This window comes from Xiphophorus maculatus, chromosome 18 (assembly GCF_002775205.1).
Source record: "Xiphophorus maculatus strain JP 163 A chromosome 18, X_maculatus-5.0-male, whole genome shotgun sequence".
In the NCBI taxonomy this organism is placed as follows: Eukaryota; Metazoa; Chordata; class Actinopteri; order Cyprinodontiformes; family Poeciliidae; genus Xiphophorus; species Xiphophorus maculatus.
Window position 1 is genome coordinate 6,132,478 of NC_036460.1, and position 22,379 is coordinate 6,154,856.

Genomic DNA, 22,379 nt, shown 5'->3' on the forward strand with positions numbered 1-22,379 from the left:
TTGCATCTTTTCTTCCTTTTGGCTTCGCTCTGATCATCACCGAATCACAAATACTGATCTCAGCTGGTATGATGGATTAATCTACGACGTCTCGGCTTCAGTAGCCGAGGATGAGCCGCTGCCTCCATACCCTGCTGAGAACACAACAGCGCTAACAATAACGCTCTCTCACCTGCATGCTGGCCCAAAGACTTAAAAGCAAAACAGCAAACACAAAGCATAAAGTGTGCACCGTTTGCATTTATCTCTCAGTATCTGCGACCGACGGGTAGATAGGGGAGTGTGTTGCCGCTGTAATAGGCCCATTGTACTCTGCCTGGGGTTTTATCTTCATTACACGTTTTACAACAAAACACGAGGCTGCTGCTTCTATCTTGGATGATTGGTTTCTTGTGTATAAAAATGTCGGGAAAGTGCGTTTTCGCTCAGCATTCCCACTCTGTGAAATGTCCCTCCTGCGCCTCAGCAACACCTCGACAACAAGATTTAGTTTCCCCCCACAAATCTAAGGAGAGAGAAACAGCGCGCAGTCACGCTACATCTTGTTTTCGGAGCCTATAAGGGCTTCCGTGACGGGTTTAAGTCAGACTCACAGTTTCCACTGGTAGATCGTCACAGGGGGGTTAGCGTCGGCCCTGCAGGTCAGCTGAACATTCTGACGGTTCAGGTACCAGTTTCCATCAAACCCTTCAATCTTCACCTCGGGTTCATCTGCAAGGAAGGCACAGTGATGTCAGCTCAACCCCTCCAGAACATGATAATAAAACTTATTGACACTGTTGCAACCCTGCTGAATCACAATAAAACTTCTGAAGCAAACAAGTTCACGCCTCACTTGTTTATGGTTCCAACCAAATGATTCGCTGTGTTAAAAGACACCTAACCTTTTTTTTTTTTCCATTGTCTGGCATTTAATCAGACAATGGATTTTAAGTCAGTTAGGATCATTCAAACAATATTTACTGAGATTAATGAAAGAGAAACTGGATTGGTGAAGATACATAATTGTTTTCCTGACATTTCTGTTGTTTCTTCTTCATTCTTTCCATGATGTCACACAAAAAAGCAATGTTGCCTTTAAATACACCCACAGGTGTGTTTCAAATTAACTGCAATGGTAATCATAGGTGAATTAATCAGAAGCACACAAAACCACAAGATCAACTGTGTCTAAAGGCAATATAATCCCTGTACATATAAACGTTTGATTCTGGCATGCTGCTGACCAGAAACAGGAAAAGTTCAGTCTGAGTTGATGTCAGACATTAATTGGAAAAAAAAGTTAGGCGTATTTTTATACAGTGCATGTAAACAACTGAAATAGAATTGTGTCAAGTTTCCTAAAAGAATGAAATCTTCCAATCATAGTAGCAGAGGAGTTCAGGAAACTGTCAGCGTCAGACTGATAACAAGCCTGGTGTTTCAGTCTAGATTCTCCCCTGCATGAATGTTTAATCTACTAGTTTTGACTTGAAATATGAAGCACTTCAGCTTGTTTGCTGTGCACTTGAGAAGCTGCAATGCCATAAACTTATGGTTGGAAGTAAAACACAAAACTTCAACAAAAGCAGGTTTCTTACACTGCACGTTGAGCACCACGCTGTCTGTGATCCTCTCGCCCCGGTACGTCACGATGCAGGTGAGCTTCTGTTTGTGTGTCTCGCGGCTTGGGACCACCACGTAGCTGCTCCGTACCGTCACCGTGCCGTTCGGGTTGCGAGTCTCCTGCAAGGTGGCTTCCCCCTTCAGCAATGTGTTCCACTTGATCGTGCTTGGAGGCTTCCCGTTGGCCGAAGTGCAGGTGGCGACGGTCATGTTGCGCTTCTTACCCCTGGCCACAATCGTCGGGCTCGTTAGGGTCATCCGAGTCATTGGTCGAGCTGAATAAGTGAAACAAATAACATGACCGCCATGTTGAAAGATACGAACTAACTCATGACTGATCTTGGTGGACTTAAACAAATGAGGTGGACTGGTAGATTTAGCAGAGTAACAAGGACTGAGAAAAGACTACAAAACTATATTTTGTGAAAGCATACATGTTTAATACCACTTGTATCCAAAGAATGCAAATATTATAAGTTTATATCATAATATCATAAAATCAAGGGAGTTTCTACTTGACTAGCTGTTAGCCTTTGACCTCACCCATTTTTTTTTCATTTAAAAATTACCAAGGATAAAAGACTTTGGACTGAAAGTAATAGGAATGAAATACACTTTAAAGAAAACTACTTTCCTGAAAAAGTAAAGGTGTATATTCTCTTAGCAGTGGTAATGCTAACCTCTCATAATTAGCAGAGTTAGCAGGTTAATTAGCTGGGTAAAATCGTTAGCATTTTAAGGTAAAGACACCTTGTCACCCTATTTTGTCTTCATTGACAATAACTAATCTGTAGCATACAGTGTGACATTTGCCTGTAATACAAATACAGTGGACCCCCACCTATTATCGGTTCAGTATTCACAATTTACATTTTTTTTCTATTGACCGTAACTTTAGTTTGTTTGCAAAAAATCTGCTTCTTTGTGGAAATATTAATATATTCTAAATAAATGCAGCTTGGGAAGCTGAAACAGCTACTCACAATTCTACTTGACACGCTGTTGGCTGGCATTTGTTGTTTGAACTATTAAAATAAGTAGTTATAAGCATTTTAAGAGGAGGTCTCAATTATTTGCTGATTTTAGTTATTCACAGGCAGCTGTGGTCTCTGACCCTCGCAAATACCAGGAGTCCGCTAGCAGTTAATAAACTTTCATGGCAGGAAGGCTATGGGAAAATTAGTTTTAATTTGGGTAATCATAGTACTTAATGAGGAATAACAATAGGGTTAGCATTAGCACATCTAAGCTTCACGCTGGACACAGGACTCTGATCAGTGGATCTTTATTAAACCATCTCAGCGAGGAAGAAGAGTGACTACTTCATCTACAATCAAATATGAAGTAGATGAAACTAAGGGGCTGGGGTGAAAATAGTGTTAAATCCAGCCTCTTTCCCTCCTCAAAGGCAAAGAAGTTGTCAAAGCTAGATTTGCCTACCCAAATGCACAGTCATCCAATTTCAGTCCTTTGTGGGTTGCCAATTAGCAATCTACTTTCGGCACATCAAAAGGCAGGCTTGAGTTTAAGCGAATGCATAACTGAAAGCGAGCAACGAAGAAGCCCCTTTGAACACTGATGGTTGGTTATCTGCATGTAGGTTCCTGACGTTTATGACGCTGCCTGAAAAGTCCTGGGGAGGCAGAGCGGCATAAAAATGTGAACTAAGAGCTGACAAGAAGTGTTCAGGCAACAGGGACTACTCAAGTCAGGTATTTTTTCTCCTTTATATTGGGATTCAATGGAAAATACACCAGCACTTAATTACTAATTAACTCTCCAATCTGAGTTAGCTAACAACCTTTTCAAAACTGCTACTTTTCAAGATAAACTACATCTGAAGCGCTGCTTTTTCCCTGCTGGATGGGACAGTTTAAACCAAATTACTCTCTCTGAAGTGGCCTTATTGATTTCTGTCTCACCTTTCATTTTTAGTGACTATTCTCTGCTGCGGTTTCCTGTTTTATAATCTGGTTTCGGTGTTAATGTGCCCATCATCACATTAGAAGTGTGATTTCCACAACAAGAACAGTGTATTCTGCAGAGGAATGAGGGCCTTGGAGACCGACTAGGTCATAGGTGGCTAGAAATTTGTTTCAAATGCTCTGGCCTTAGCTGTAAATAACAAAGTTTCAGTACTTCATGAAGGTATTGCCTTAAACTTTTACACATTTTGTCTTGTTGCAACAAGAATTTTCAATGTATTCTCTTGCGATTTTATGGAATAAACCAACTCAAAGTAGACAATTTCAGATCAGACAGATACTGTTAATATTCTCTAACAAACCTCGAAATGGTTCACAATAAAGCCTTATTTGACTGGTTGACTCCCTCCAACCCAGTAGATAGAAACACGCCACATTCACATTTTCTTCGCAACATTTCAAAAGTTTGCTTAAAATTTGCACGACATTTGGGTGGAAACATAGTTACTGGTGGTTATTTTACAAAATGTGACAAAGTTCAATGGGTGGGAATATTTCTGAGATGCCAAAACCGTGGAGGAGCATCTTACGATACTCTGAAATATAATCAGACTTCCTTTAAGACAGAGATTTCTGTAAAGGAAATCTCTGGACTTGGCTTTTAGTTTGATACTATTATCTGATTCAGAAAAAATGAGTTGTTCAGTTTCTCTTGTAAGTCAAACAGAAACCTAATTTGTTTGCAGATTTCAGATCACCTCAGATAAGTAAAAAAAAAAAACGTTTGAAGAAGAACCTTCTTAACTGATGCTGAGATGTTTAACCTGTTTCATTTCCTGGATTAAAACGTCTCTGATTCAGAGTAACAGTTGCACAATTATGTTCTGGTAAATCTGCATTTGTTCAACAACTTGTCAAAGCTTGTAGTAGCAGTTAGGCTGCAGTTTGAATGCATTTCCTTTGTCCAAATGTATTCCATCAGATTCAAGGAGTTAGTTTTTTTGTGACAAATTTCCTGTCTAAATTTGATAGATTAATGCTGGAAGAGATCACTGAACTCTCAGCAAATTAAGAAAATGCGCATTTAACCAAAGCAAACACAGTCATAGAAAAAAATCTACCTCAATTAGCGAACTCAAGCAATGAAAATACAAACAGCAGGTGCCCTCTGAACTAAGTTTAACTAAGGGGCAAGGAATTAGCAATATTCTTTGCTTATTCACCTTATGATTGTGCGTTATTGATGTCTCTAAAACACTTTCCTTGAGCAAAAAATGCTCTCGACCCTTTTAAAAAGGTCTTATTTTAATATTGAAACCTATCATTGAACACAAAACACTTTATTCAGAACCGTTTTTTTTAATTCAGCAACTATTTCTATAGAAGTTAATATCAGATGAGGCCTTGGTTGAAGAAAAAGAACCAAATGATACAAAAACAACGGCAGCAGTTGGATTCAATTCAAAATCAAGCCGAGTGGTGATAGGATTCTTAATGCCTCCTTACCAAACACGGTGAGGTTGACCATGTTCTCTCTGTTGCCCGCTGGAAACGTGGTGTACTCGCAGATGTAGGCCGCCTCGTCGGACAGCTGCAGGTTGGAGAACACGATGGTGGTGTCCTCCATCTGGTGGCGCTGCAGAGCGGCCGCCTGCTTGAAGCCCACCCGCTCCTTGAAGGGCGACAGGATGGACACGCCCAGGGTCGGGTTGGCGGTGGCGACGTTCTGCTTGGTGCCATTGGACAGCTTCTGCCAGGTGACCTGGGAGATCTTCACCGGCGGATTGCTATTGACGAAGATGCAGCGCAGTTCCACTTGTGTGCCCACAAAGCCAGACTTACTGGGGTCCATCTGTACACTCTGTCCATATACAGCTGTACAAAGAGAGAGAGAGAAAGAAAGAAAGAAAGAGAGGAGAGGAAAAAAAATTAATTACGATTAACAAGAGTCCAAGGCCAAGCACCAGCTCTTCAGTCAATAGCAAGTACATGCACTGAAAGTCAAAGAGTCAATTCAGCCTCCTGGAAACTAGATCAACAGTCACAGTCCGCCTCGTGGATTCAACCACTCACTCCTCTGTGCCGGATGTATCTATTCCCTATGCCTGTGTGAAAAAAGTTGGGTACATGCTATTATCATAATGGGCACATCCATACAGCCTCGTCTTTGTCTGCCAGGCTCCTGTTTCTGATGAGATGGGCGGGTCGAGCAAGAACCAATGCATCGCTAATGAACAAGTACAAGGGCAGAGTTGGAGCCAAGTCATCGAGCGCCGCGCTCCCCTCCATCCCGCCCAGCAACGCACCGGGTAGCCCATTGTAATTTTAATTACTTTTTACACACAAATACCTCAATGATTGCCTGGAGCTCCTATTAAAAGACACAATGTGGAGTCCGTGCAAAACAATGAGAAGGCACGCATTAGCAATAATAAAAACTCGACAATCGCACACCTCTTCCTTTCTGGGTATGCCTGTAGGGAGGTTGGTAGCAAAAAGGAAAACAATCAGTTAGCGAGGATGGATGATTAACCTCATCTGTTCTTCGGAGTTGATTGCATGCGTTTGTTGGGACCCTTTAAAAAAAAATGTGTAGAAATAGAAATGTAATGGCGTAGGTTTACATTAGAGCAGAAATGTTTTGGGAAATTAAATTGTTAATTAGAGTATATTTATTAAGTGGACGGCGGGGAAATATTAATAGAATAATTGCTATTCTTCAAAGCTACACTTCTATCGGCACCTGCAACAATTACAATGCAATAAATATAACTGAAGCCTTTGTAACCGTATGCTTAGTTGTTCTATGTAAATGTTTCAGGACACAGAGGTCAATTTCTCTTGGCAAACCTAAAAAGTATGAAAGCCTTCCGTTCAAGTAAGGCAAATGCAGTTTAATCTTCGAAAGCGAGGAAATACAAGAACATATCTATCCATATCCTAAAATATCTGGAGATGAAACAAAAATGGGTGAAAACTTAAGTTTAGTGTGCCAATCGGAAGAGTTATCAGGATGATAAAAGTGAAAATCTCCAAACCTCACTGTTAGAAAACTGTAGGTTCTTCTTTTAAAGAAAGATGATTTATTTAATGTATCAGGGTGTTGTATTTATTCAACAAATACTAAGCCAAACGTTCTTAAAGCTGCTCTTACATCACTTTTAATGTTTGTGGTAATTAAATTACTACCAGCTCAATTAATCAGAATTTAACATGCATAAATGAGCAACCCTTCATCAGTGCAGAAGGAGCATCTGCATAGCATAACATGGAGATAAATGTCATTATAAGGTAATTGCTGTAACATTTGCAAAGCGTATAAGTGTCATAGATTTTCTTTTAAATTTTAGAAAATCTCCTGCAGTCTAGTTTAGCGGAAAATTCAACTGCAGACACTGAAAAAGTTAGATGTGTTAAAAAAATGGTGTGTGTTAACACAGTACAGTGATGTATAAATACATATAGGTCAGATAACTTCCAAAAGCTTTCTTATTATCCACAAGGATTTGACTAGAAATAAAGTAATAAGCTTACTGAATGTGATTAGGGAAAGAAAAAGGTTCAACAGCAGACTTTTTAAAGGTTTTGTTGCCACTAAAGAACTTTATTCAACAAAGGTTGGACAGGAAGGAGGAAGAGAGAGAAGGGGAAGACGTGACTGGGAATCGAACCCGAGACAACTGCGTTGAGGACTGTAGCATCTGTACGTGGTGCAACTCCTCTACGACTTCTGTTCTTGTTATTATAAATGGAACCCAAATATCTTGGATGTCAGTCATTAATAAGGCAAAAGAAGCTTTTTAGAGAATTTAACGTTGTCTCAGCAATTTTATACTATTTTAAACCCCATTCAAATGAATTCCTCTGCTGTTTATATTCTAGATCATTTTAAATCTGGACTCTGTAGTGAGTGAAATCAGAACAAATGTCCCATTGGAGGGCCTTTGCCTCTTGTTGCCTTCAACACGTCTTTGTTTTCCCAGGCTCTGATTTACGTCCCTTTCCAGGTGAGCTCTGGTGATGTCCCATTTCCTCATCCGACAGCCCCCGGCCGAGCTTGTATTTACAGCCATCCGCAGCTATAATTATCTCCTATGGATAGACAAGGACCCACAGGAAGAAAGGCTGGGATTTTCTCTGTTAATCACCATGGCCTCATAAAGCCACGAGTCGTGAACCGAGAGAAAATATGTCTCGAGTGACAGAGCCGAGGCCTGAACACACAGCCCGCAAACAGAGTGGCTCTTTAACAGGGAGCAACGGCGCCGCAGTGATGGATAATCGCTACCTTCTGTTTCCACAGGGTGGGGGGAGTTTAAATGTATATAAAAGAGATCCATTGCTCTAAAACAATATCCGGTTTTGTCAATCTGAGAAGAATATTAAGGAAAGCAGAGAAAACTATCTCAAGCAGACGCAGCAGTTGTTATGTTAAGATTTCGCCTTGTAAAAACCGCAGGTAGTCAGCCGAAGGACATCGGGGCACAATGCAGCCTCGAAGGAGAGGAAATGATGCAGACTCTGGGTGGAAAACTATTAAGATAAACAGAGTTGTTGGTGTTTTTTTTTACCGTCTTTCACAGTGGGCGTATAACCCTCATGGTGATTTGAGCGCTGGAGAGCAGCGCATTATGAGAGAGAGGCAATTTCAATCTATTGTTATATGCTTTCAGTCAAACCCTGCCTTCGCAGCCGACTTCAAATCATATAAAACAAACTGACAACCTTTTGAAGTTGCTGAGCACACATCATCTTTCATTTCCGTCTGAACACATCAGAAAAGGGCTTCTGATGACAGATTGATTCACTAATACAGTTTGACAGAAAGGACTGGCAACCTTGTCATGTGTACCTTAAGAACCACCTGTGTCCTCGTACAGCCCAAGGCAATGCTCTACTCCCATTTGATCACGGCTTAGATTACCAGTTACGGCAACTATAGTGTGATATTTTCCGAAACAGCAAACACAATTTACTTTTGGGCGACACTAGTTAAAGTTTAATCTTAAGTTGGAGCGAAGCGGGGGAGCTGTAAAAACCCATAAATGTGTGCCTGGTCTTATCTACGCCGCTTCGCTGAGAAAACAATAACGGCACACAAAACGTGCAGCTCCTCACTCCTCGTTCTGCCAGTCCTTCTTTTGGGTCTGATGCCACCATCTTACATTGTTGTAAAAAATTGTTTTTGACACTATTGCATAATTTAGATAAAACAAACGCAGGACAGAGATAAGATCACAACTGTCCGCAATTAATTAAAATTGGAGATGCCAATTAAAATATTTCAAACTCTGAATATACTTTAATAAGCATGAATACACACAGTGGAGACAGTCTTAGTGCTACAGCAGAAGCTAATATCCACAGTCTTCCTTATTCCTGCCCTTTGTTTGGGGTACAGCCAATTAAGCCTGTCGCAATAGGTAATAAATCAATTAATTGAATGAAAAATTAAAACGAGGTCGATAATTTCCATTTGCATGATTGCTTGTTTTTCTCATGTCTTTCTTTCTTCCAAACACTGGATGACAAAAAGCTCCAGTTTGGTGCTCTGGTCTCAACTTGCCCTTTTTTTGAAGGACAGTTTTGTTTACAGACACTTCAGTGTTGATTTTATTTGTTACTTTGTTTACTTATTTTGGATGTTTAAAATGTCTTCCAGTTCCAGTGTTAAATGTTTGCTATAAATGCAAGTTGACTGATCTTTGAGATGCTTTACTTGCTATAACTTGAAAATGGTCTCAAAGCAATAATATTATTGTCTATCCCAATAACTTCTGCAAACTTCCAGCAAAATTTGTTATTGTGACAGGCTCACAGCCAATCAGTGACAAGGAAAATGAATGCCACTTTTGGATTGGCTGCTCAGCCAATAGCGCATCAGATAGTATTGAGCACAAGGTATTTCAGGTTCTCAGCTGTAAATAATTGCGAATATTTTCAAAATCCTACACAAAAAATAAAAGAATGCAAACTAGTGGAGGTCAGTTTGCTGTATTCACACAGTAAATACCTTTAAATTTCATAATACTTGAAATGGGAAAATCCGCTGATGTAAAAGTTTCACTTCACTTTTCAGAGAATATTTTATTAGGGATCAATAATTTTTGAGGACTTACTGACAAATATTAATGTTTTTGGTTCTTATTCAAAGCATATTCTATCGCATATTGAGTAATATTAAATATTGAATATCGAGTCTGGGTGCGGTGGGATTAATCACAGGGGGATGATTACTTTTTTTTTTTAAATAGTGCAAAGTTGTTGTTTTTTTTAGATTAATAAATAAAATAATCTTCTGGACACTATTTTGCATTAACTCAGGCTTTCTTCCAGTATTAAAATATTTCTGATTGATTCTGATTCCACAAGTTTGGTCAGAAAAAGCCAAAACAGAGGGTCTCTGCAAAGGGGCAAATAAAAATGAGGTCATACAAATGGAAACAAAGGAGAACAAATGCAACCAGCCGCACGGTCCAAAACCTTTAAATCAAAGTTTAGGGATGACCATTGAGGCCCTGCTTTGAGAACCATGTCCTCCTCGGCCAATAACTTAGTAGAACTGTAATTATAGACTGCACTACGCCATTTCAAAACCATTAAAGAGCACATACAAACCATGCAAGAGGTATTAATGTGATAGATTTCAGGAGGCTTGTAGGAACCAGTGGTGCAGAAAGGGAGGTGGAGCACACCAAGAGGGAGCTAGGCAAAGTAGCAGAGATGCAAAACTGCAGAAAGGGAGAGTGGAACAAAGAGAAAGGTGGAGCTTTAGGGAGATTTGTAGGTGCGCTGTGGGTCTGAGCCTGGATGGCATTATCATTTGTGGAGCTGGAGCTTTGTTCTTGCACTGACAAGAGGGTGACTGGGGGGACAGTCATGCTCTAATACACCTGAGGCAACTCTCTGTCTGGCTAAAGAGTTGCCAGACAGAGAGCGAGTGAGGCAAATAGAGAGAAAAGGATGGCTATTTCTGAAAAGAAAAGCAACAGAACAAACAAATGGAGGTAAAAATATGGCGGAAATTGAAAAAAAAAGGAGACTTGATTCACACCAGGTGAGCTGACTTGGATCAGAGGGGACATTAGGGGGCACTATTAAAACAGCTGTTGTACCGTCTGGCCCTGCACTGATAGCAACAGACTCCAAAGGCCTCGGCACAGATCTGTGCACAAAACGGCTGAACTGTAATAAAGCCTGGCTTGTCAGGCAGAGAGGAAAGCATGTGCTTTGTGTTGTTTGCATATGGCACTTTGGGACCTAACAGCTTTCAGCTTTCTTACGGCATGTGGACAGCGTCCAGGAAAATACAGAGCAGCAACGCGGCTTTCACTGGAACGGGTCCCGATCACTAAAACCGCAAAAGCTTGATTGTACTGAAATTAGCCACTTTCAGATATTTTATGACACTGCTGGGAAAAGCAAGATGAATAATAAAACAACATTGATTTCTTTCTGCAACAAATCAAAATGAAAGTGCAATCACATTAACATTTCATATCTGCGTTTTGTTTCTACTGCTGTGAAAACAAAAACATGAAACTTGTTTATCACTGATATTTCAGTCTATGTTGCTACTAATCACAGCAGCGTAAGACTCTAAACTGAAAACCGAAATCTGAGGAAGCCTCCTTCCCACAAACTAAAGCCTATTTTAGATCTCATAGAATAACTCATAAGTAACCCAGTAAGGGTGGGTTATAATACAATATTAAGTTATATTAGAGTATCTAAAATTATAAACTGGGTTGTTTTGAATGCTGCCTGCTGCACATTTATTGACAGTCATGCAAAGATAAATTTTTAAATGTTATTTTTCCACCTTTGCCAGTGTGGAAAACCAATTCCTATAAGCTGGTTGCCCTTTTTTTGCCCTTTTACTGCATCAGTTCCAACTAAAATAACTCAGAACCATTTCCTGATGGTATATTTCATTTGTTTGAGTCACATAATTACATTTCAGTATGATTCACTATGAGTAGAATAAAAAATACCATGAAATTGTTGGTTGTCAAAACAAATTAGAAGTATGTTTCTCTCATCATCTGAAAAGTAGTTTTGTGACTCAAGACTCGAGAGGTTATTGAGAGTTGTTGTGGTTTATTCAAGGGTCATCGTCTTACATATATTTTATATTTTTTATGGGTATAAATTGTGTGTACCTGTGGTTGGACACATTCACAACAGTGAGGCTAATCTTTCAATTAACTCTTTAGCTTTTTTTGCTAACCTTGAAAAGTTTAGCGCTCTTAGCTTCTCCCTAATATTTCCAGGTTAATTCAAAAGCGCTAACTTAATTGTTGTTTCTGTTTCGAAGCGGGTGAAGCCTGTTTACCCATTGATTTGACAATGATAATCCAAGGTCAAATTAGTTCCAAAGTCAGAAAGATTTCCCTATGAATGACTTCCAACTGGAGGAAGGGGAAGATTAAACAAGAAGCTATCATCAGCGTCTTCTTTTAAAGCCCCGCTGCACATGTTGGCACTCTAAAAGGCAGCGAGGCATCAGGAGGCATCTCCAGGAAACTTCAAAACCTCGAGAACGTGTAAAGTTATGGGAATAAACCACATTCTGTTTACACCTTAATGTCTTTTTCTCAACAGTTTCAGGGGGAGGAGACGGAAACGTGTTTCACTTTTCAGTGGATGGAGCACTAAGCTCCCACTTCCCGATACCAGGAAGAGTTTCTGCGTCCTAATCTTCCACGCTGCAAAAAAACAACAACAAAAAAACATCTTTCCAAAGTGCAACTTTAAGGCATAATCCCCTCATCATCATCATCTGTCAAGCTTTGGTTACTTAAGTTGGGTGTTGAAAGATAAAACGTGGCCTGAGTCTGTGGGGATAATGACTGTTTAATGTAGTCACAGTTCCCACAGCGATGACACAGGCCTCTGTTCCCCCCATTCATGACCACACATGAGATGCTTATGGGTACAAGGTGGGGGGGGGGGGCAAATTCACTGTTTCATATACAAAACCTCTCATTAGTTGCTTGTTTATACCCCTGATGGAACACATTGAATCTCCTTTTGTTCTTGTTTGTTGCGGTAATTTCGAGCTCATCCTGTGGCATTGTGTTTACATTATATATGGCAATAAAAAAAGAAAAAAAAAGATTTTCATAACACTTTGTCCAATAAATTACTCTTTAGTGTAGCTGAAGGTTATTTAATTGAAGTTCAAGCTTTTACTCTCCTCGCAGGAGCTCCCATATCCTGCTTTTAATGACGGTGGCTGTTCAGTTTTTTTTGTGCGGAACATAATGTGGCAGAGAATTTGTTTTAATCTACACTCAGTTACTTTTAGACGGCGCTTGAGCCAGGCCTCTTTGGGTAAATAACAGTGTACCTGCCAAAGCAGCTCTCTTTACCCTCTGTCTGTCTGAGCAAACATTCAAATGCAGCGGCGAGCGAAACCTCGCTGGAACAGATGGTTAGTAGACCTGCTCCTAATTTCCCACTATCTGGTTCAAATTCGAAATGCTCTTTTGTACAACACGCCCGTTCGCTGCGGACAATGTAACATCTGCTCTGCTGTAAACATTAATGATTATCTGGAATATTTATTACGTTAGGCAACCTCCCAATCTGGGAAGGCTCCATGAAAAGCGGCTGTGAATTTCATTGAGTTGATGGCAATGGCTTAATTTCACAGAGCGACAAAAATGTAAGAGATTGAACAGTAGTACAGTGTTTTCTCTTTTTTTCCCCCTTCCTCTTTCCCACATGGGAACTATAAAATTACAACTTTCAGGTTGGCAGCGATTCCCACCCAATGTCACAGCATCTGCTGTTTCTGAGGCAACACGAGGTTCAGAGCACAAGTCCACACACATTTTGCCCCTGGAGCCAGTGTTCAGGTGTTTGAAATGTCAGGGGGATTGCATTAGTTTCCCTGCAAGAGAGCTTTTCATCTTAGTTCAGCAAGATAATGATTCATCCTCAAATGAAACACCTCCACTCAATACCCCCACTGTTCGGTTCCTGAGAACCAAATCGAGCTGACAAAGTGGAGTTCATTACGCCTTTTTTTGGGAACCACTTATTTGCCTTTCTGAATTTATTTTATCTTGTATTTACCAGCAAATCAAAACAGTAATGAGATGAGACGATACACAATATCATGTTCACAAGAAACGATACTGAACCAATTTTTCAGTTTCATAAATAGAGTAAAAGTTTCACTAATCACAAACTGTCTTGAAGAATCTCTAATGGCTGAAACCCACAAATACTTGAAACCCACACTAACGCTTAAAGCTGAATATTTTAACAGTTAAAACATGAAGTATAACTCAATACCCATTAATACGCAGAGCTGAAACTATCTTAGCTCTACAGCAGAAGCTAACATATGCAGTTTTTCTAATCTCCACACTTAGGAGTTCAGCCAATTAACACAAAGCAAAACTGTCGATGTTCCTGGATCGGCTGCTTTACAAACGCCGGCCAACAGTGGGTCAAGTAGCATTACACATATATCCAAGTTTCCCAAGCTGCTTTTTCTTTCAAATGTTTTTAAAATACGTCCACGTGTGGGCAAACTGTCCGAGAATACCAAACCGCAAATAGACGGGGATCCACTTTATATTCCAGGTATAAAGTGATGGCAGAAAACTTCACACTTTCTCATGAGAAGCCAAGAGATAAATCATTAAAGTGAAGTTATTTTTTTTAAGAGAATTGGAAATAGACTGAAAAAAGGTGAGGTTCTTCTGGTTTTATCAGGGGTTTTTGATATTTTATAAGTCAAACCGTCCAAACAGGATAAGAATTTGAATCAGTTGAGCTTCTCTGTAATATAGCTTATAGCTATTTCCTCAAAGGGAACATGCATTTAACTGACTTACTGGAATTATTACCATTTTAATATTGTGATCTGGTGAACTGGCATGTTTTTACACCTCAAATTAATAAGATAAAGTCCTTTTGAACTTCATGTCATTAATGTTTTTGTTATTCTAACCTAATGAAAAAACACCCTAGAAGGAATCTAGCAGTTTTCGTTGTCTTTGAATGTGGCAATGACAAATAGAGTAGGGCAAAAAAAATAAGACTTTTGCCCTACAGAGAGAGAGAGAGAGGGAGGCAGGGAGGGAGAAATGCCTCATATTGAGTGTAAACACAGCATCAGCAGGGTCTGACCCTCCTCCATCGCCCTGCAGCTTAACTAAACAAGGCCACCATAGTTTCGGTTCTACGACACAAAATAAACAAGGCTGACGTTACCTGACCAAATGGAGAGATGACATCACCCGCTGATACCGGAGAGCAAGCAAATGTCAGTAAACAGAGATCTGGGTATGAGTGAAAGGCAGGGAGAGTCCCCCATCTGGCCAATGAGTGACTGTAATCCTTACAGTTGTGTGTGTTTGTGTGTGTGTGTGTGTGTTTGTGGGACTGAAAATCAGAGGGAAAAACCCAGAAACTGAACCAGGTGATTTGAGCTGAAGGAATAAAACGTCGGTGCGGCGTGAGAGCAATAACAGCCATGTAATAACACGCTTTATCAGAACCATCCAGAGCCAAAACACCAGGGAGCACTTACACAGATGAGACGATTAGTCAACAAAGCATCACGGCCGCGGAATGGGTTCAACGCACACCTTGATGTGCGCTGCTTATTTTTCAATAATGCAAAAGTTTCCCCGGGCTTTCAAACGGGGAGCATCTGCAGGATGTCTTAATAGCAAAGGGCCCGATCAATAAATAAAAAAAAAACGAGGGCCACAGGCGCTCATCGCAGTGATGCATTATGGCTCCAGACAGGACAAACCCTGTTGGCAGCAGGTGAAGGCGCGGAGTGGCGAGGAGTTAACGGGTGGGGTTACATAAAGATGATGTAGAGGATTTTCAGGGGGAGTTAAGGAGGAGGAGTTAGCAGTGAGAGTGGCACATGGGGGTCAGCTGTGGAGAGCAGATTACAGCACTCAGGATATTAAAGTAGAGGAGAGACGTTGCTGCAGGCAACAAACCTCCTGTGGATATTTCTGTATTAGCACAGGGTGACAAAGAGGCCATATCCACATACGCTTTGGACACAGGTGAGAGAACGTCAGAATAATGCAGCTACAAAATGTGCAGATAGAGGTGCAGTCCTTGGAGAGGCAAAAAAGATAATTCATTGCCAGTTAGAATTACTCTTAAAGATAAACTTATTGTTGGAGAAAATACACATGACTTAATTTTAGCGCTTAAATAAAGTTGTCAGCCCCTGTAATGTGCTGCAGCTTTAACAGTTATCTTGATTCTGTCGCCACCTTTCTCACAGATTGCTTTACCTACACAGGAAATAGGAAGATCTCTCTTGCTCTCTTATTTTTTTAGGAAAAAACATCCAATAATCTACAAAATAAACACTAGTTTTGCTATTAAAATTCATTAAAAAAACAAATATTGTATTGTAAATCAACATCCGTCTGCCTCTTATTGTTGGCAGGAAAACATGGATTAAAGCAGAACTGAAATCAAATCTCAATATTTTGATATTGCATGAAAATCTCTGATTCACTTCCAAGAGACCCGTTTTTCTGATCTAAAAGTGAAACACCTTGTTTTCAGTATTTTTGTCAATAATGCCAAAGTGTGGTGATTTTGGGGTGCAGCGTTACCGTCCATTACTGCCCTTGGTAGGTGACACATGCTGTGCTCCGGCCAGGCACCAAAACAACGCTGCTGTTTGGTTGTTTATTAGTGGAAATGGATGAAAAAAGCATGTGTGTATGAAGAAATGCCGGAAGACTTCATGTGAGTAAATAATATACAAAGATACCAGAATAGAATCAAATGATAACTCTTCAGATTCGGATTCTGACAGAGTTGCAAATAACAAACGGTCAGAAGGAAAATTCTCAGAAAAGGCCCCCCAAAAATGTTTTCATTTATTTCACAGACATACTATTTTTTTTTCACCTCGTGAAATAAAAATTGAAACACCTTTCAGTTCTCCTAAGTTGCAAAGGTTCATACCTATTTAACTTGTTTACAATTTGTCACCTTATCCCACAAACAATACCACAAAACCATGCATTATATGGTATAATAATTGTTAGGTCAAAGCAACAATTATTATGTACTTACTTTATATTGGTTCATCCATAAAATCTTATTTAATTGCTTTGAAGTTAATGGTTGGAATGTCACAAAATACAAAAACTTTGACTTAAACAAGGCACGTTATTTCTGAAAACCAGTTGTTGCATCCTAAATCCTGGCTGATTGTAACAGTTGTCGATTTGGTTGCATTAGTCGGCATCAATGCCATTTTTAACATCCTGTTTTTCACAAGTATGAAGCATCTTAAGTGAATAAGTGCCGGACAATGAAGCGCAGAGGATTATCCATAGAAACGCTGGTGGGGGTGCGGGTTGTATCGGAACGGGGGCTGGCTGCGTCTTGAGCCAGAACCACAGCAGCACCCTATACCTCCGCTAAGCACTCAGTAAATATGCCATGAAATGCATGTAAAGTCCTGCCAAAAAGTGCTGAGAAAGAGTCTGGCCCTGGACAATCATGCATGACAAATCCCTCTCTCACACCATCTGCTCCATTGTCCACAAGTAAAGATAAGTCTTGCATAGAGTACAAACACTGGATATTTCCATATGATTATGCCAAGCACTTGTGTGATACATAATAAAACATTAAGATTTCAAAAAAAATCAAACAGCTATTCAGCTGAAACTGGATGATCAATCATTGGCTGTACATTTCACAACAGACACGGGTAATTGATGCAGAGTAAAAACCGCAAAAAATGAGTCTAAATCTGTAAACAGCATGCGAGGTGACCTTTACAAATACTCGGTGAGAGCGCAGAGTATTGTTTTTGGTGTCTGACCCCTATCAACCTTTACTGGTGGAGGTTTTTTTTCTCTAGAAAGGCCAGCGGATATCTCACAGGCATGCAGAATGCAGTGTGGAAGGCATTCTGGATAAATAGCTCCACTACAAGCATGGTGAAAAGCACTGCTGCATGACCGCTGCTTTATTAAACCATAGAAGAGACTAAACAATCAATATTTGATTAAAAAAAATTCAGCTCTGAGGTATGGCCTCAATAGAATTCTTTGAATTAATGAATGTTGCACATATCATACAGTTAAATGAATGCATAGAGGCAAAAGAAGCGCAGAAATGGCTTTCATCAAAGTGCATCAATAACTGTAGCTCGAAAGAAAAGGGAATGCAGAGGCAAGAGTTATTTTTCTCCAGCATGGCGCGGGGCATTCGTACAGCAGATCCATTAACATACAGGGGAGGGAATTCACACTCCAGCTGGAGTGGGCAGTGGGCTGAAGCCCCTGTCTGCTATCAATTAACAAGCACACTTAGTATGTGACTGAGTCATGATCACCAGGGGCCGCAGAGAGCACTGCACATTTCTGCAAAAGAAATACCATAAAATCTGTTCTTTAACTTTTTTTTTACCATACTTTATTCACGTCAGACTTCGTACAAACGACGCATCTATTCTGGTAAAAACTAAATTATGTGCATGCCTACAAAAGGTTAAATACAGACAAACACGATTAGGAATTTTGCCCTGAATTCTCATCAAGGCATAGATTAGTATCCTGATGTCACTGCTGGAGGAATGAATGTGTGTCTTTGCTTAAGTTGATAATGTTAGATATGCTACCCTTAATTCCCCCCCCCTTAACATGTTATCTTATCTTGTTATGTAAATTATTTTTCACATTGGTAATGCATGTACATTTTAATAAGCGTTACCCGCAGTGGTGTAACTGTGACATTTGCTCTGCTTTTGCATTGAATTCTCTATACTCTTAACTCTAAAGAAGAGACTGAATCAAAGAACTTACAGCGGGTATAAAATGTCTGCAAACCCTCTTTTTGGTTTTTGTTAGGTAAATAAATGAGATATAACATCAACCATTTCAGAACTTTTTCCACTTTTAACAAAATTTGTAATCTGTATGACTCAATTAAAGAGCTAACTGAATATTTTAGGAAAAAAAATAAAAGAAAAATAATTCCTGATCTGCAGAGAGCTACCAGTGATGGGCTTTAATGGACTCCATGTGTATTAAAGTTCACTAATGCACATTAGAAAGGGGTGAAAAAAGTTGGCTGAAGGGTGGCAGAAAGAAAGACTTGACCATTTTGTTCCAAAGAATCAGAGGGACTATCTAAAGGTATCAGTCAGGAGACAAAAAAACAATAAAAAGTTGAAGGAGAGATGAGAAGAAACATTGTAAGGTAAGGAGGTTTAGCATACAATGTGGCTTTGGTCAATTCCATTTCTAACATGCGCAAAACTTTTGTCAACATTCAGCAACAGTGGGAAAAACACAATTTCGCAATTGCGGTGTCTCCATTAAATAAGAAAAACAGTTGAAATTACACATGATTTTACTGACTTCACGCAATAAGTCTATAAAACATCCCACACCATCCTCTACTTCCTGTTGTCTTCTTCTTTGTGGTTTGCGCAGTGGGAACAGCTGGTTGTTGATCATGTGACTAGTGTGACGCAAAGAAAAGCAAGACATGCCATGATGATGGGCTTCAGCCTAAAAAGAGTGAGCTCTTTATTGCTGTTTTTATTTTCCCTGCAATATTCCGGTTTTGATTTATGTTGAATTGAAAGTTATAGGTCAAATTATTATAGAAGAAAACGTTCCAGTCTATTCTTTTCACCATAAAACCCACGTATTTTGATAAGAGTGTGTAAACTTTTCGCATCGACGACGAATAAACTGTAAATAGACGCAAGATTTTACAGCAAATGCAAAATGGCTGCCTGGGAACACCCCGAGCTTCAGGATAAATTCTGGACTCTTGTCTTTGTCACAGTTCCCTGTGCTTTTAATGTGTGTTTGGATCATAAGCGCTTATGAAATCCAGCGGTTCTCGGCAGAACTCCGAGACCCGGGCTGAACCATTTCCGTAACCACGACCACAGCCCGTTCTTTCCACGGGGAGCCAGGCTCCATGTTCCACATACATACAAGGGTTGGAATGCTCACCACATCTCAGGATTACGGTCATATTCTGCTGCATGTGCTTTCCAGCTGTGATCAAGTATTGTCTTTCCCACCAGCCTTTGAGCTTCGTCCCATAAAACACATTCTCACAACTCTACATGCTTCCACGCTTTCTGTACATCAAGCGTATACGTGACATCACGCAGCGCGACTCTAGTACTTTTTAATGGCTGTTGTATGCAAAACAACCGACAATTAGAGAACAATCATGGAAGTAAGAGACTTAATAATAATGTTAGCAAGAAGAATTTTATGGAGGATAATTTTCAAGCTTCTGTAACTTGTCGTCTTATTGTGACATTATTGATGGAAAGCTTTAAAAGAACGAATGAAATAACAGCATTGCACAGTTTGCAACTGGTCTTTTAGGAGAAAAGCAATTGGAATGGCATCGTGTACCACAAAGCCACAGTGAAGTGGCGGCGGGTGGGGGCTGGAAACCGAGTAGGGTGGTACGAGTCACTCCAGTCTCCATTAGTCCTTAGATGTCAAACAATGTATTTGGAAATGGAAAGCTGGAATAGAGAAGCAGTTTAGTAAAAACACAAAAAGAAAGAAAAAACAGTCGATCCCAAAATATGGCTACAAAGAGAAGCAGCTCGGATTAACTGTTTCGATTCAAAATAGCGAAAGGTTTGTTTTTAAAGCTTTATTCAAAAACTTCAGGCTGGGTGGTCTTGACGCAAAACAGAAGTTGGGAATAAGAATGTGGTGGTTACTGATGTCAACGTTTACTGAGGTTTTTTAAAAAAAAAACACACCTCAGCTTTTCATCATGTCTCAGGTTCACTTCCTTTAAATGAGATACCAGAGAAAGTGCTGGGCTGACTGGAGTTTTATCTGGCTGGATGGAGCGCAGTAGTCCTGCCCTTCCCCCACATGTTGCTCTGAATTTTGCAAGAGTTCCGACGCCTAGAGTCATAAGAGTAAAAATGCTGGTCAGAATTGGAACAACTTTTTTGTTTTTTGATTAGACATTTTTTTTTTACAAGAGCTAATTCAGTCACTGCTTCAATTACGGTGGCTCACCACAGAGGGCTTTTAAATCTCTCTGCAGGGTGTCGGTTTGTTAAATATCCACGCTATTGCACTCAGACAACATTTTTCTGATCTCTTCCTGAAAATAAGCTGCAAGCTACAAAAAAAACAAAAAACAAAAACAGTTATCTGCCCTTTAAATAAAAGTAATTTGAGAACATTGCACACTTTTTCGCTTAACTTAACAGCGTGATACAATAAAACCATTCTGGTATCGCACCCAGGGAGTCTTAAACATGACATTACCTAGCCAGGAAAATAATATTTACTTTTTTTTCCCTCCTTGTAAATTCAGTTCGTGCTTTTGAAAGTTCAAGAGTGACAATAAACACCTCCATTCACTACAGGCGCAAGACGAAATTTATGTCCGATAATTGGGATTAGCAGCCTTTTACTAGACATCTGTGCATTAAAATGTGTAAATGAATACCAAATAGTACTGCAAGAAAACACTGGAGATAATTATGTGGCTCAATGCAATCTGACTGTGGTCAAATTGTAACTGTGTGACTGCTGTGTGACTACTCGTCTGACAGCTTGAGCTAATAGCTGCAATCAAACCAGCACTGTAATTACCCTCCACGTAAAAAAAGATATTCTGTAGTTGAACCTCACAGATTAGACTTGAAACGCAGGAGAAGGCGCTGTGAAGTTAGCCGGCGAGAATGGAACAAATTATCACTCGTGGGGCTTTGATGAAACAAAGAAGGAAAAGTACGGCTGACAGACGCTGATAGCGTATGCCTATTGATCAGCGGCAGGAAGACGTAAGCAGGCAGTCATGGGGAGATTCAACGGCTCATTCAGGCCTTTTATAGTGGTGGCCACTTTTATTGGCTATCCTTGTAAAGATGGGTAGAAAGTCTTTAAAATAAGCCCATTCAATCTTTAATTGTAGTAGCAATAGCCCACAGTGACAGTTGTAGTAAAATTTGACCTTTAATTTGAGTTCATTTATTCAGTGGTGGAGAATTACCAAGCCATTATTTTTTTCTATTAAATCACACGTAGCACAACTGTTTGGACTAACAGATCCTTTAAAATAGAACTGAAGCAATATCTTTCTTTTTACTTTTACTTGTTTGGACTGGAACCAATATTTATCTTTCCACCGCACATAGTAAACATGATGGGGAGGGAGTGGCATCTTGGAGTCAAGGTAGGCTCGGTTCTATTGGGGACCAAAATTGAAACATTTGTTTCACTTTCAGCTGGCGTGGTTTGCTTTCTCAATGCACGTCAGTCTGGTGGCGCTGCACCAAGAACCGCTGAAGGAAACTACAAGAAAACCACTGAAGAAGACATGAGCGCAACAAAAATGGACCAGTGTCCGATTATGGAATTTCTCTTTTGGTTTTGGCAGAAGACCAGGAGCCATTTCTCCCACTGGCGCTAGACATGCATGTTTGTTTTGGTTGTATTTACCCAGAATGCCCTGCAATATGGCATAGTCGTTCACGTAGGGGTTTGAACCAGAGTTTACGTCATTCGAACTGAGAGCTCACTGTTTTTGGTCTATATCGGAGTTTGATTACGCATTCACACCTCCCCAAACAAACTGGACTTTCTCAGTAAACAAACTAAAGTTACCATGACAACCATAAGATGCTACCTTCAATGAAGTCAGACACAAATTTTTATTGCTCTATTTGCTAAAACACTACTGGGACTTGTACCTATGTTCAATATATATCTAATATGTGGGTCCTCATTGGGTTATTCAACAGGATAGTGATTCAAGAGTATAATCAAATCAACACAGTTAGCTAATAGTGTTAGTGTATCAAGAATGATGACA

The 22,379-nt window shown here is 39.9% G+C and overlaps 1 protein-coding gene across 5 annotated transcripts in view; it reads right to left on the reverse strand.

Annotated features, from left to right (window-relative positions):
* nectin1 (nectin cell adhesion molecule 1) overlaps positions 1-22,379 on the reverse strand; it is a 232,907-nt gene that overhangs the window by 148,498 nt on the left and 62,030 nt on the right. For all 5 annotated transcript variants that reach the window (XM_023351836.1, XM_023351837.1, XM_023351838.1 and 2 more), the window contains exons 2-4: positions 5,037-5,405; positions 1,581-1,880; positions 594-711 (exon numbers count right to left, since the gene is read on the reverse strand). In XM_023351836.1, the coding sequence (XP_023207604.1) occupies positions 594-711; positions 1,581-1,880; positions 5,037-5,405 (787 nt within the window). The remainder of the gene's footprint in view (positions 1-593; positions 712-1,580; positions 1,881-5,036; positions 5,406-22,379) is intronic.